Raw genomic sequence first — 16,790 nt, 5'->3', positions numbered from 1 at the left:
CATCGAGGAGTCCTAGCAAAACTGAAGTTAATGGAAATCAAGGGGAAAACTCTCCACTGGCTGGAGTCATACCTAGCACAAATAAAGATGGTTGTGCTTGTTGGAGGCCACTCATCTCAGCTCCAGGACATCACTGCAGGAGTTCATCAGGGTAGTGTCCTACGCTCCACCACCTTCAGCTGTTTCATCAATGACTTTCCCTTCATCATAAAATCAAAAGTGGGGATTTTTGCTGATGATTGTACTGTGTTCAGTATCATTCACAACTCCTCAGATACTGAAGCAGTCCATGCCCATATGCAACGAAACCTGGACAACATCGAGGCCTGAGCTGATAAGTGGCAAGTAACATTTGCACCACACAAGTGCCAGGCAATGACCATCTCTAACACAAGAGAATCCAACCACCTCCTCTTGATATTCAATGGCATTATCATCACTGATCCCCTACCGTCAACATCCTGGGTGTGGGGGGGTGGGGGTGGAGGTGCGGTGTCACCATTGACCAAAAACTTGACCAGCTATATAAATAATGTGGCTGCAAGAGCAGGTCAGAGGTTGGATATACTGCAGTAAATGACTCATCTCCTGACTCCCCAAAGCCTTTCCACCATCTACAAGACACAAGTCAGGAGTGTCATGGACTACCCTTAACTTGCGTGGATGAGTGCTGCTACAACAACACTTTAGAAGCTCAACATCATCCAGGACAAAGCAGCCCACTTGATTAGTACCCCATCCACCCCTTAACCATTCACTCCCTCCACGACCAGCGCACCCTGGCTGCAATGTGTGCCATCTACAAAATGAAATGCAGCAACTTACCAAGGCTTCTTCAACAACATCACCCAAACTTGCAACCTCTACCACCTAGAAGAACAAAGGCAGCAGGCGCATGGGAACACTATTACCTGAAAGTTCCCCTCCAAGTCATATGCCATCTTGACTTGGAATGTGTTGCCATTCCTTCACTGTCATTGAGCCAAAATCCTGGAATTCCCTCCCTAACAGCACTGTGAGTGTACCTACACCACATGGACTGCAGTGGTTCTTGAAGGCAGCTCACCACCACCTTCCCGAGTGTAATTAGGGATGGGCAATGAATGGTGGCTTTGCCAACAACACCTACATCCCATGAACAAATTAAAAAAGAAAATTCTGTCAATTTATTTTCTTTTGGTTAAGAGGGGCTGACTGTTCCAAACAAAGGAAAACAGAATTGCAATGTAAGTAGTTGCTGATGTTTTTATAATTTAATAAAGGGAAACTCCACTTTATGTAAGATTAATTCCAAAATAATGGAAGCCTACATTGTTCTGTTTAAAAGGGAATTTGTTCTGAATTTCAGCAGCTAAAGTTTTCCTCTCACCCATTAAGGTCAATAATTTTAATAATGATTAATAAGTGGTTATGCTTGTCAGTTATAGCAAGATATAATTTCCTTAGAGACAGAGAAAACAATACAGCATTTAATCTACCCTGCCAATGTTTCAATGATATGCCATGCTGTGGTGCTTACTGAGGCCAACTCTGCCCAGTGTCTGAGGTATATACAGACCCCATACCAGGAATTCGAACATGGCTGTCCAAACGTTTATAAACAGAGATAAAATCAATTTTTTTTTGTTGTATCTCAAGAAATTTTTCCCAAAGAAATAGTCATGATAATGCCATCTGCATAAATCTCTCAGCTTTATTTGAAAATAATGATCTGATTTCTTACTGGTCATTCATCAATTCTAATTGATGCATGGCTAAAAGAGTGCAAGGGAGGCAGGGGTTTCAATTCATGGGACACTGGCACCACTACTGAAGAAAGAGGAAGCTGTTCCTTTGGGATGGATTCCACTTAAATCAGACTGGAACCAAATTTTGACGAAATAAATAACTCAAGTGGTCGATAGAGCTTTAAACTAATAAGGGAGAGGGAGAGTTCATGTAAACTTAAATTTAAAATTCTGAAGAGAAAGTCAAGGCAGAGTACTGATTTGGGTAAAAGCAAACAAATTTTTTTATGAATGGCAATGCACCATTAGTGACGAAGACCACATCAGGAAAAACAAGTTCAAAGTTAAAATTAAATGTACTATATCTGAAAGCACAAAACATTTGTAACAAGGTAGTTGAATCAATGTCTCAACTAGAGATTAATGGGCTTGATCTTGTAGTTATAAATAAGATGTGGTTGCAGGGTGACAAAGGTTGGGAACTAAATATTCCAGGTATGATTTTTAGAAAAGATAGGTAGTAGTAGTGGGCATCCATCCATCTTGGAAGGCGATGTCACTTCTGAGCTAAAGATCACCTCTGGTGGCTGTAGAGGCTAGCTCGTGAGTGACAATTCCATCTACAGCTGGCACAGATGAATATCGTTGCCCCAAGGTCGACTGATGTTTTTTCCTTCCACTGGGCTCTCTTTTCCGCTATATGATCATTTATTTTGTCCTCTGCTTTTTCCACGTCCTTCCTGACTGCCATTCTTCAGGAACTCCGGTCAGCAGCAAGGACTTCCCATGCATCGACTCTGATCCAGTCAGCTTGAGGACCTGCTTTCAGATGTCCTTGTCTCGCAGATGTGGGCGACCTGTTGGTCTTATGCCAATAGCAAGCTCGCCATAGAGCATGATGTTGGGTATGAGGTCATCATCCATTCAGCACACATGACCCAGAGAATGGAGTCACCGCTGACTTTAGAGGACAAACATGCTGGGGATCCTTGCACATTGGTGTACTTCCATATTCGGCAATCTGTCCTACCAGGAGATGCCCAATAAAAGATAGGCAAAATGGAAAGGAGGTGGAGTACCCCGATAACAAAGGATGAGATAAAGGCAAGAGTGAGAAAGGATCTTAGCCCAGAAAATCAGGTTGTAAAATCAGTATGGGTGTCACTAAGAAATAACAAAGGGCAGAAAGCTTTGGTAGAAAACACGAGCAAGAAATATAAAAACAGATTAGTGAGAATAAATATGGGTCGATTAGAGGCAGAAACAGGAGGATTTATTATGGAGAATAAGAAATGGCAGTGACGTTATTCAAATATTTTGTATCTGGCTTCACAGTAGAAGACACAAGAAACATACCAGAAATTGGGAACAAGAATCTAATGAAAGTGAGGAATTTAAAGCCATTAAAATTAGTAAAGATAATACACTGGAAAAATTAATAGGACTAAAATCCAGCAAATCCCCCGATGGCATATGCCCTAGGGTTTTAAAAGAGGTCGGCACAAAGATTACATCCCACACAGAAGAGTGTCTGCAGAGACTCAGCAACAGGTTTGCGGCTGCCTGCAACGAATTTGGCCTAACCATCAGCCTCAAGAAAACGAACATCATGGGACAGGACGTCAGAAATGCTCCATCCATCAATATCAGTGACCACGCTTTGGAAGTGGTTCAAGAGTTCACCTACTTAGGCTCAACTATCACCAGTAACCTGTCTCTCGATGCAGAAATCGACAAGCGCATGGGAAAGGGGTCTGCTGCTATGTCCAGACTGACCAAGAGGGTGTGGGAAAATGGTGCACTGACACGGAACACAAAAGTCTGAGTGTTTCAAGCCTGTGGCCTCAGTACCTTGCTCTATGGCAGCGAGGCCTGGACAACGTATGTCAGCCAAGAGCGATGTCTCAACTCATTCCATCTTCGCTGCCTCCCTTGTCATCAGGTGGCAGGACCGTATCTCCAACGCAGAAGCCCTCGAGGCAGCCAACATCCCCAGCATATACACACTACTGAGCCAGCGGTGCTTGAGATGGCTTGGCCATGTGAACCACATGGAAGATGGCAGGATCCCCAAGGACGCATTATATACAGTGAGCTCGTCACTGGTATCAGACCCACCGGCCGTCCATGTCTCCGTCATTAAGGCGGGGCTAAAGAGTGGCGAGTCAAAGAGACATAGCAGTTGGCAGGAAAAAAGACAGAAGTGCAAAGGGAGAGCCAACTGTGTAACAGCCTCGACAACCAATTTTATCTACAGCGCCTGTGGAAGAGTCTGTCACTCTAGAATTGGCCTTTATAGCCACTCCAGGCGCACCTCCACAAACCACTGACCACCTCTAGGCATTTACCCATTGTCTCTCGAGACAAGGAGGCCAAAGAAGAAGAATTAGAATTAGAATTAGAATATTACAGCGCAGTACAGGCCCTTCGGCCCTCGATGTTGCGCCGATCATCTGACCTACACTATTCCATTTTCATCCATATGTCTATCCAATGACCACTTAAATGCCCTTAAAGTTGGCGAGTCTACTACTGTTGCAGGCAGGGCGTTCCACGCCCCTACTACTCTCTGCGTAAAGAAACTACCTCTGACATCTGTCCTATATCTTTCACCCCTCAACTTAAAGCTATGTCCCCTCGTGTTTGCCATCCTCATCCGAGGAAAAAGACTCTCACTATCCATCCTATCTAACCCTCTGATTATCTTGTATGTCTCTATTAAGTCACCTCTCCTCCTCCTTCTCTCTAACGAAAACAACCCCAAGTCCCTCAGCCTTTCCTCGTAAGACCTTCCTTCCATACCAGGCAACATCCTAGTAAATCTCCTCTGCACCCTTTCCAAAGCTTCCACATCCTTCCTATAATGCGGTGACCAGAACTGCACGCAATACTCCAGGTGCGGCCTCACCAGAGTTTTGTACAGCTGCATCATGACCCCGTGGCTCTGAAACTCGATCCCCCTACTAATAAAGGCTAACACACCATATGCCTGCTTAACAGCCCTATTAACCTGGGTAGCAACTTTCAGGGATTTATGTACCTGGATACCAAGATCTCTCTGCTCATCTACACTACCAAGAATCTTCCCATTAGCCCAGTACTCTGCATTGCTGTTACTCCTTCCAAAGTGAATCACCTCACACTTCTCCGCATTAAACTCCATTTGCCATCTCTCAGCCCAGCTCTGCAGCCTATCTATGTCCCTCTGTACCCTACAACACCCTTCGACACTATCCACAACTCCACCGACCTTCGTGTCATCCGCAAATTTACTAACCCACCCTTCTACACCCTCATCCAGGTCGTTTATAAAAATGACAAACAGCAGTGGCCCCAAAACAGAACCTTGCGGTACACCACTAGTAACTAAACTCCAGGATGAACATTTGCCATCAACCACCACCCTCTGTCTTCTTTCAGCTAGCCAATTTCTGATCCAAAGCTCTAAATCACCTTCAACCCCATACTTCCGTATTTTCTGCAATAGCCTACCGTGGGGAACCTTATCAAACGCCTTACTGAAATCCATATACACCACATCCACGGCTTTACCCTCATCCACCTGTTTGGTCACCTTCTCGAAAAACTCAATAAGGTTTGTGAGGCACGACCTACCTTTCACAAAACCGTGCTGACTATCGCAAATGAACTTATTCTTTTCAAGATGATTATAAATCCTGTCTCTTATAACCTTTTCCAACATTTTACCCACAACCGAAGTAAGGCTCACAGGTCTATAATTACCAGGGCTGTCTCTACTCCCCTTCTTGAACAAGGGGACAACATTTGCTATCCTCCAGTCCTCCGGCACTACTCCTGTCGACAATGACGACTTAAAGATCAACAACAATGGCTCTGCAATCTCCTCCCTGGCTTCCCAGAGAATCCTAGGATAAATCCCATCTGGCCCAGGGGACTTATCTATTTTCACTCTTTCCAAAATTGCTAACACCTCCTCCTTGTGAACCTCAATCCCATCTAGCCTAGTAGTCTGTATCTCAGTATTCTCCTCGACAACATTTTCTTTCTCTACTGTAAATACTGACGAAAAATATTCATTTAACGCTTCCCCTATCTCCTCTGATTCCGCACACAACTTTCCACTACTATCCTTGATTGGCCCTGTTCTAACTCTTATCATTCGTTTATTCCTGATATACCTATAGAAAGCCTTAGGGTTTTCTTTGATCCTATCCGCCAATGACTTCTCGTGTCCTCTCCTTGCTCTTCTTAGCCCTCCCTTTAGATCCTTCCTGGCTAGCTTGTAACTCTCAAGCGCCCTAACTGAGCCTTCACGTCTCATCCTAACATAAGCCGCCCTCTTCCTCTTGACAAGCGCTTCAACTTCTTGAGTAAACCACGGCTCCCTCGCTCGACAACTTCCTCCCTGCCTGACAGGTACATACTTATCAAGGACACGCATTAGCTGCTCCTTGAATAAGCTCCACATTTCGTTTGTGCCCATCCCCTGCAGTTTCCTTCCCCATCCTACACATCCTAAATCTTGCCTAATCGCGTCATAATTTCCTTTCCCCCAGCTATAATTCTTGCCCTGCGGTATATACCTGTCCCTGCCCATCGCTAAGGTAAACCTAACCGAATTGTGATCACTATCGCCAAAGTGCTCACCTACATCTAAATCGAACACCTGGCCGGGTTCATTACCCAGTACCAAATCCAATGTGGCATCGCCCCTGGTTGGCCTGTCCACATACTGTGTCAGAAAACCCTCCTGCACACACTGGACAAAAACAGACCCATCTAAAGTACTCGAACTATAGTATTTCCAGTCAATATTTGGAAAGTTAAAGTCCCCCATAACCACTACCCTGTTACTCTCGCTCCTGTCGAGAATCATCTTCGCTATCCTTTCCTCTACATCTCTGGAACTATTCGGAGGTCTATAGAAAACTCCCAACAGGGTGACCTCTCCTCTCCTGTTTCTAACCTCGGCCCATACTACCTCAGTAGACGAGTCCTCAAACGTCCTTTCTGCCGCTGTAATACTTTCCTTGATTAACAATGCCACACCCCCCCCTCTTTTACCCTCTTCTCTGTTCTTTCTGAAACATCTAAATCCCGGAACCTGCAACATCCATTCCTGCCCCTGCTCTACCCATGTCTCCGAAATGGCCACAACATCAGGATCCCAGGTACCAACCCATGCTGCAAGCTCACCCACCTTATTCCGGATGCTCCTGACGTTGAAGTAGACACACTTTAAACCAAGTTCTTGCTTGCCAGTGCCCTCTTGCGTCCCTGTAACCTTATCCCCTACCTCACTACTCTCAACAGCCTGTACACTGGAACTACAATTTAGGTTCCCATTCCCCTGCTGATTTAGTTTAAACCCCCCCGAAGAGCACTAACAAATCTCCCCCCCAGGATATTGGTACCCCTCTGGTTCAGGTGAAGACCATCCTGTTTGTAGAGGTCCCACCTACCCCAGAAAGAGCCCCAATTATCCAGGAAACCAAAACCCTCCCTCCTACACCATCCCTGCAGCCAGAAGAAGAAATAGCAAAACAGAATCGAAGGGATGAACAATATTGACTTAAATTCTTGTACTAACAGTTTCAGGTGAACGGAAACTGAACTATTAGTGTTTAGATAATGACCTGGAACATGCTACTTATCTCAAATGGCCTAATTGAGGAAACTTATGGCTGCGGGGGTGGGGTGCGTGTGCAGTGCTTCTGGTGTGGCTCACGTGGCACCTCATGCTGGGAAGAAGCCCTTGCCTGGCCTAGTGCTCCTATGCGGTCCTACCCCTGTGGCTGAAGCACGACTGGTGGAAGGCTGCTGACTTTCAGTGGGGCAGACTGCAGAAGGCCTTGGAGGATGTCCATGAGCAGCTCTGGGCCTTGAAGGCCCGGCTTCCGACTTCACACCTCGACATGGGCGGCAGCAGACTAGCATTTCCATCCTACCCTGCTTCCCTGCTCCCAACCTTCCCCTTCTGATTTTCTGTTTTCAGACACCCAAGTATGGCTGCCTGTCCAGCCAGAGCAGCCTCAGGAGGAAGGGCAAGAACAACACCACAACACTGGTGAAGAAGCAGAGGCAGCAGCAAGGGCACTGACACAATGGTGGTGGTGGAGGGAGTACGAACACTGTCATTCTGAGACAGGACAACAGGTTCCTGCTCCACAGAGCCACTGGCACTTCCCCAGGGCAGTGCTTCAGCAATCCTAGTAATCTGATGGATGATAGATTGCTGGACTGCTTTGATAGTCTACATGCCCCTTTGAGCAATTGTATCACAGCCATGATGGCAGCAGTCTGAGCCTACAGAGCAGCAAGCATGCATTTCATGACTGCTGTCTAAAATTCCACTGCAGCATTGATGATGTTAGATGGCTTCCCAAGCATCAACCACCTGCGCTGCAGTGGGAGTTGAGACTTTGGACGCCAGATGCCAATTCATGGGTGGGTCTGCAGGTTCTATCAAGGAATTGGCCACCACTTCCATGGTGGAACGGATGGGCTCCAATTTCTGCACGATGCCCTGTGCCAAGTTGGAGCCAGACTCTTCTATGTTACTTGACAGTGACAACAGGCTATTTGGCAGGCCTGTCAATGCACCAAAAATCTCAGTGTGCATGCCCATTAGCTTTCTTCTGTATGCCAGCCCGTTGAAATCTTCATCTGAGTCCTCTGCAGCAGAACTTGTCTCCAAACTCGTCCTCCAGTGAGCTGGCACAAGAACTATCCTTTCTCCCCAGCCTCACTTCTCTCCAGCCTCACTGCAGTCCACTCGTGCCGTGACTCACCATATGCAGATCCTGATTCTACACTACTGTCTCAGGTTCATGCGGTGCCAGTATCTGAGCTGGTGGCTGCGAGTGTCAGATTGAGTGACGGTGCTTCTTCATCAGTGTTGTGGCGTTGCTCTCGCAATTCCTTCTGAGGCTGCAGTGACTGGGTTGGCAGTCCTTGAGTATCTGAAAGTAGAAAATCCAGAAGAGCATGGTTGAGGTGAGGGAAGGAGGGCTGGGTTGGAAAGCTAGACGTGCACTGACATATTATCAACAGGTTGCACAGTATAAGGTGGGAGTTGAGAGGAGGTATAAAGCAGGACCATACCATTACCATGAATGGTCTCAGTGACACCGGATGCAACAGGTTCTGTCACAGTCGGCCCATGATGTTGGGAACCATCTCCTCCATAGATTTAGAGATACAGCACTGAAACAGGCCCTTCGGCCCACCGAGTCTGTGCCGACCATTAACCACACATTTATACCAATCCTACACTAATCCCATATTTCTACCACATACTCACCTGTCCCTATATTCCCCTACCACCTACCTATACTAGTGGCAATTTATAATGGCCAATTTACCTATCAACCTGCAAGTCTTTTGGCTGTGGGAGGAAACCGGAGCACCCGGAGGAAACCCACGCAGACACAGGGAGAACATGCAAACTCCACACAGGCAGGACCCAGAATTGAACCCGGGTCGCTGGAGCTGTGAGGCTGCGGTGCTAGCCACTGTGCCGCCCTGGCAGATGCAGGCTTCATTGTCCCCCACTGGTTCTGCTCTGCTCCTGTGGTTATGGGCCACCTTGTCCTGCAAGAGAGAGAGAGGAATGCCAGTGATTGTTTTGCACTGTATTTAGGTGATGTACCTGCCACAGCTGAATAGCAGGACATTTGTGGAAGTAGTGCAAGGTAGGTGTGAGGCTGGCATCATTGGAAGGTGAAGGTGAAGTGGAGTATCTGAATGTTAGGCCTGGGTCCTGAGTGCTAGGCACTGCTGATGGGTGAGTGATGAGGGTGTAGTGTCTTGAGCAGTGTGACAGCTTGGTGGCGTGGTGGGTAGGAGATGTGATGTGAAGGTGCATTCACTGACCTTAACCACCTGTGTGAGGTCATTGAACTTGCAGCACTGCTGCCAGATATTCAATGCCAGACTCCAGGCATTGATTTCCTTGGTCACCTGATCCCATTCCCTTCAGAGTATGATCCTTGAGGGCCTCCTGGCTCCCGGCGGAAACATGACCTCTGCTCCTGTCGACCTCCATAACTAAGGCCTCGTGCTGCATCTGTGCACCTAGGAGCTCTCCCTCTTCCCTGGTGCTCCATTTGTACAGCTGCTACTTGCAGCTGGTGTCAGTAAAGGCAGTCAGCATCCGTTCCCTTCCACTGAGTGCAGCTCTCCTTTAAGAGGGCAGACTGCCTTTAAGAGGAGCAGTCTGGCTACACCACATGATATCAGTCTAAGCTGCTCAGCCCCCTGCTGAGTGCTCAGGCAGCAAGCACCGAGCTTGCATGCTGCCTGCCTCGACGGTAATGGGCACGTGCAGAAGATGAATCCTGACTCTGCATCTGGAAACAGGCCTTAATGAATTTTTAGCCCTATGGGTTTGATGAATGAGAAATAACTTGTAATTATGTAGCACCTTTCGCAATGTCCTGAAGTGTTTCCCAGCCAGTGTATTATTTTTGAACTGTATTCACTTTAGGGATAGGGAAATGTGTCAGCCAATTTACACACACTGAGGTCCCACAAGCATCAGAATGATAAAGGACTGCTTGAAGAATGAGTGCTGGGCAGCACATCAGGAGAGTTTATTTCTTTTAAATAGTGCCATGGGATGTTTTACATCCACCTGAGAGGGAGATAGGACTTCAGTTTAACATCTCATCTGAAAGACAGCACCTCTAACAATGCAGCAGACCCTTAGTACTACATCCAAGTGTCAGGCCAGAATATGAGGTCAAGTCTCTTAAATGAGGCTTAGAATCCACAGCGTTCTGAATCAGAGGTGAGAGTACAAGCATTTGGCCAAGGTTGTCATATACCACAGAACCCTTGAATAATTTTGAGTTCAGTATTCATTATTTACAAATTTATATTAAGACTGAATAGAAACATAGAAAATAGGAGCAGGAGTAGGTCATTCAGCCCTTCGAGCCTGCTCTGCCATTCATTATGATCATGGCTGATCATTCAACTCAGTAACCTGTTCCCGCTTTCTCCCCATACCCTTTGATCCCTTTCGCCCCAAGAGTTATATCTAACTCCTTCTTGAAAACATACAATGTTTTGGCCTCAACTGTTTTCTGTGGTAGCGAATTCCACAGGCTCACCACTCTCTGGGTAAAGTAATTTCTCCTCATCTCAGTCCTGAAAGGTTTACCCCGTATCCTTAGACTATGACTCCTGGTTCTGGACTCCCCAAACATCGGGAACATCCTTCCTGCATCTATCCTGTCAAGTCCTGTTAAAATTTCATAGGTTTCTATGAGATTCCCCCTCACTCTTCTGAACTCCAGCGAATATAATCCCAACTGACTCAATCTCTCCTCATAGGTCAGTCCCACCATCCCAGGAATCAGTCTGGTAAACTTTCGCTGCACTCCCTCTATAGCAAGAACATCCTTCCTCAGATAAGAAGACCAAAACTGCACACAATATTCCAGGTGTGGCTTCACCAAGGCCCTGTATAATTGCAGCAAGACATCCCTGCTCCTGTACTCGAATCTTCTTGCTTTGAAGGCCAACATACCTTTTGCCTTTTTTACCGCCTTTTGCACCTGCATGCTTACCTTCAGCGAGTGGCGTACGAGAACACTCAGGTCTCGTTGCATATTCCTCTCTCTCAGTTTATAGCCATTCAGATAATGATCTGCCTTCCTGTTTTTGCTACCAAAGTGGATAACCTCACATTTATCCACATTATACTGCATCTGCCATGCATTTGCCCAGTCACTTAACTTGTCCAAATCACCCTGAAGCCTCTCAGCATCCTCCTCACAATTCACCCTCCCACCAGTTTTGTGTCATCTGCAAATTTGGAGATATTACATTTAGTTCCCTCATCTAAATCATTAATATATATTGTGAATAGCTCTATAATAACAATGAATGTTCTCTCATTCACTGACTTATTCTTATTAAAGCACGTTGTGGTTTTCTGGCAAACAGATTGTGAGAAGGAAGATGGAAAAATAAAGAAGATTCCCACTTTACCATACTTACTAATGAAGAAAGCATTTATTTCTGCCTTCACACTGCATGAAGGACCCAAAATCAAATCTGCAGAGGAAACTGGTGCATTTCCAACACAGGAAAATGGTGGTAAGTGGAGCAAGCCTCATGACCAGTGTGACCGGTTGCAGATGAATTTTGGTGAAGGTGGATAAGAATCAGTTATTCATGTAAATAGTAGGTGCAAGATTTTGGCTTATGCCTTATCTGCTGTGTCCAGCCCCCAAACCTCTCTGCCTCTCTCTCCACTTTTAAGACACTCGTTAAAACTGACCTCTTTGATCAAGAATTTGGTTGCCCGTCCTGATATTTCCTTATGTGGCTCAGTACCAAATTTCGTCCAATAACGCTCCTGTAAAGCACCTTGGATCTTTTACTATGTTAAAGGTGCTATGTAAATGCAAGTTGTTGCTAATTAATAGGTCTGAGACTCTAGAGGCAGCAACTTTAATACCTTATCAAGCCTCCGGCTTAGCTTCTATTGACACATCAATCACAGTAAACAGATAAGTGATACACATTTGCATTCCTTATATGTAGATAACCACTGGATGGATTTTTGGCTGCTTTGAGCTTGAACTTGAGTTAAGGTCAAGCTTAAGGAACTTGTCTTAAGTGTAAGCAGCCCCTCAGACTACTTGAATACACTAACCTTACTATCTCTTTTATAACACACTGACTTTGGTTACAGTATATGATGTAACCACAGAACCATGTGCTATTATCTTTGTCTGAAAAAAGGTAGAAACCAGTTTTGTCCTGTTGTATAATATAGAGCCCTGGGGGTAATTTTAACCCCCAACAATGTGTGGGTTTGGATCAGGTGGGAGGTTACCAGGTTGAAAATCTGAACTAGAACCCCAACCCACCTCAAACTCGCCCACATCTAGTTTTAACAAAGGTGGTGATGGTAGTGTAGTGGTAATATTACTGGATTATTAATCAGAGGCCCGGACTAATGTCCTGGAGACAAGAGTTCAAATCCCATAGGGCAGCTGATAGAATTTAAATTTAATTAACTAATAAATCTGGAATACAGAACTAGTCTCAGTTACAGAGTCCACGAAACCACTGGATTGTCGTAAAAACCCATTTGGTTCACTAATGTCCTTCAGGGAAGGAAATCTGCCATCCTTACCCAGTCTGGCCTACATGTGATTCCCGACCCACAGCAATGTGGTTGACTCTTAACTGTCCTCTGAAATGGCCCAGTAAGCCACTCAGTTGTATTAAACTGACAGAAAAGTCTAAAAAATCAGATGGACCACCTGGCATCGACCTAGGCACTGGAAATGACAAAGGCACATCTTGCACATTCAACCCTGCAAAGTCCTCCTCACTAACATTTGAGGCTTGTGCCAAAATTGGAAGAGCTGTCCCATAGACTAGTCAAGCAACGGCCGGAATACTCAGCGAATCATACCATACAGCCAATGTCCGAACTCCTCCATTACCATCCCTCAGTATGTCTTGTCCCACCAGCAGGACAGACCCACCAGAGGTGGCAGCACAAGGGTATACAATCGGGAGTGAGTAGCCCTGGGAGTCTTCAACATTGACTTCAGACCCCATGAAGTCTCATGAAATCATTTCAAACACGGGTAAGGAAACCTCCTGCTGATTACCACCTACTGCCCTGCCTCAGCTGATGAATCAGTGCTCTTCCATGTTGGACACTGCTTAGAAAAAGCATTGAGGGTAGTAAGGGCACTGAATGTACTCTGAGTGGGGGCTTCAATGTCCATCAAAAGTGGCTTGGTAGCACCATTACTGACCAAGCAGGCAGAGTCCTGAAGGACAAATCTGCCAAACTGGGCTTCAGCAGGTGGTGAGATAAACAACAAAATGGAAAAACCTATTTGATCTCGCCCTCACCAGTCTACTTTCATAGATGTATCTATCCATGACACCACCACACAGTCCTTCTGGAGACGAAGTCCTTTCTTAACAGTGAGGATACTCTGCATTTTGTTGTGTGGCACTACCACTAAATGAGATAGATTCAGAATGGATCTAGCAACTCAAAACTGGGCATCCATGAGGCGCTTTGGACCATCAGCAGCTGCAGCAGAATTGTATTCAACCACAATCTGTAACCTCATGGCCCAGCATATCCCTCACTCTACCATTATCATCAAGGCAGGTGACCAACCCTGGTTCAATGAGGAGAGCAGGCGAGCATGCAAAGAGCAGTACCAGGTATGCCTAAAAATGAGGTGCCAACCTGGTAAAGCTACAACACAGGACAACATGAATGCCAAACAGCAGAAGCATCAGGTGCTAGATAGAGGCAAGTGATCCCACAACCAGTGGATCAGCTCTAAGCTCTGAAGTCCTGCCACATCCAGTCATGAATGGTTGTGGACAATTAAACAACTAACTGGAGGAGGAGGCTCCACAAACATCCCCATCCTGAAAGATGGTGGAGCCCAGCACATCAGTTCAAAAGACAAAGCAGAAGCATTTGCAACCATTTTCAGCTGCAAGTGCTGAGTGGATGATCCATCTTGGCCTCCTCCTGAGGTCCCTAGCATCACAGATGCCAGTCTTCAGCCAATTCGATTTACTCCATGTGAAGTCACTGGATATTGCAATGGCTCTGGGCCCTGACAACATCCTGGCTGTAGTACTGAAGACTTGTGCTCCAGGACTAACTGCGCCCCTATCCAAGCTGTTCCAGTACAGCTACAACACTCTCATCTACCCAACAATGTGGAAAATTGCCCAGGTATGTCCTGTACACAAAAAGCAGGACAAATCCAATCCTGTCAGTTACCACCCCATCAGTCTACTCTCAATCATCAGCAAAGTGATGGAGGTGTCATTGACAATGTTATCAAGCAGCATTTACTCAGCAACAACCTGCTCACCGATGCTTAATTTGGGTTATGCCAGGGGCACTAGGCTCCAGACCCCATTACAGCCTTGGTCCAAACATGGACAAAACAGTTGAATTCAAGTGGTGAGGTGAGAGTGACTGCCCTTGACATCAAGGCAGCATCTGACAGAGTGTGGCATCTTGGAGTCCTAGTAAAATTGAAGTCAATGGGAATTGGAGGGCAAACTCTGCTGTTTGGAGTCATACCTAGCACAAAGGAAGATGGTTGCAGTTGTTGGAGGCAATCAGCTCAGCCCCAGGACATCGCTGTAGGGGTGCCTGAGGATAGTGTCCTCGGCCCAACCATCATCGGCTGCTTCATCAATGATTTTCCCTCTATCGTAAGGTCAGAAGTGGGGATGTTTATGATGTTTGCTCTGGGTTCAGTACCATTTGTGCCTCCTCAGATACTGAAGCAGTTCATGCCCACATGCAGCAAGATGTGGGCAAAATTCAGGCGTGGTTTGTTAAGTGGCAAGAAATATTTGTGCCATGCAAGTGCCAGGCGATGACCATCTTTAACAAGTGAGAATTTCACCATCTCCCCTTGATGTTCAACGGCATTACCATCGCTGAATCCCCCACCCTCAACATTACCATTATCATTGACCAGAAACTGAACTGGACCAGCTATATAAATACTGTGGCTACAAGAGCAGGTCAGAGGCTGAGAATTCTACGACCCATCTCCCCACTCCCCAATGCCTGTCCACCATCTGCAAAACAGACCAATGTGCGATGGAATACTTCTTTTGCCTGGATGAGTGCAGCTCCACTAACACTCAAGAAGCTCGACACCATCCAGAACGAAGCAGTCGCTTGATTGGCACCCCATCCACAAACATTCACTCCCTCCACCACCGAGGCACAGTAGCAGCAGTTGTACCATAGACAAGATGCACTGCAGCAACTCACCATGCCTCCTTCAACAGCAACTTCAACACCCGCGACCTCTTCCACCTAGAAGAACAAGGGCAGCAAATGCATGGGAACACCACACCTGCAAGTTCCCCTCCAAGCCACACAACATCCTGAGTTGGAACTATATCACCAACCCTTCACTGTTGCCAGGTCAAAATCCTGGAACTCCCTTCCAAACAGCACTGTGGGCGTACCTACTCCACATGGACTGCAGCGGTTCAAGAAGGTGGTTCATCACCACCTTCTCAAGGGCAATTAGGGATGGACCCAAATGATGGCTTTGTCAGCGATGCTCACATCTCATGAAAGAAATGAAATAAAGGGATGAGGAACGGGAGATCAACCCACTCTGAGGAGATGGGTCAGTTGTTGAAACCTTTTAAGGAGCCTGCGTGCCTTCATTTTAACAGTGGCTTTGTTTTTAACCCATGCAGGCCAGGTTTCCCTAGCCTCAGGAAACCTGGCAGATAAAAGGAAGCAAGAAGGACTGGATCCATAATGTAAGTACATTTACAGCAATACTTGTGGGCCAGGTGGAGCAGGAGTGTTTCTCTTGGTCAAACAAACTTAATCTGTAAAACCCCCACAATCTGTCAGCTCACTGCACTGTGATCAGACCCCCTGACTGTCATCTCCATCCTGCAGTCTCTCCCATCAAACATGATTTTGTTCCTTTGCCCACCATCTCACTCCCCCTGTGATCTCTCACCCACCCCACCACAATCCTCAACCATGATATCTCTCTACCTCCCTACCTGCTATTGCACTGCATTCCTACTGCAAGCTTTCCCACCTGACAGGCAGCCTGTCAAGTAGGCTGGCTGTCAGCTGGAACCCCAGAGAAACCTGTACTTCTGGGTTTCTCATCTGTAACTCCGCCCCCTACTCCAAATACCAGCCCCATAAATATTGTCTCATCTCTTATTTCTTCAGGCTTACTGTGAGAAATCTCCTGATTTCTGTAACTCCTGCTAGAAGGTGTGGAGATCTTGTGAGAATAGGGTCAGGCAGAGGTTCTGACACCTCTATATTTGAACAGGAAATTAGTTGAGGTACTGCACCCTGTGAAACCAAACTCCAGCAAGTCAGCACTTTCAGGAAAACAGAAGAGAAAGTCTGGAACTAAAACTAAAACCAGGGAGGTACTCCATGCACAAATAGCTACTACTGTAGTGCATAATTGTATCCTTCCTTCCTTCCTGGAAGCATTTTGATGATCTATGCTTACGGACTCATTTTAATCATTAACAACGGAATCAAAATTG

At 46.2% G+C, this 16,790-nt stretch overlaps 1 protein-coding gene across 1 annotated transcript in view; it reads left to right on the top strand.

The window, feature by feature from the left end:
• The window catches only part of LOC137371573 (anoctamin-7-like), a 76,797-nt gene that overhangs the window by 19,531 nt on the left and 40,476 nt on the right, over positions 1–16,790 (top strand). Inside the window, exons 7-9 of the mRNA XM_068034412.1 lie at positions 2,574–2,743; positions 8,069–8,156; positions 11,639–11,816. Of these exons, the coding sequence (XP_067890513.1) occupies positions 2,574–2,743; positions 8,069–8,156; positions 11,639–11,816 (436 nt within the window). The remainder of the gene's footprint in view (positions 1–2,573; positions 2,744–8,068; positions 8,157–11,638; positions 11,817–16,790) is intronic.

Source organism: Heterodontus francisci, chromosome 6 (genome assembly GCF_036365525.1).
Source record: "Heterodontus francisci isolate sHetFra1 chromosome 6, sHetFra1.hap1, whole genome shotgun sequence".
NCBI classification, from domain to species: domain Eukaryota; kingdom Metazoa; phylum Chordata; class Chondrichthyes; order Heterodontiformes; family Heterodontidae; genus Heterodontus; species Heterodontus francisci.
This window is presented reverse-complemented; position numbering and strand designations above follow the sequence as displayed.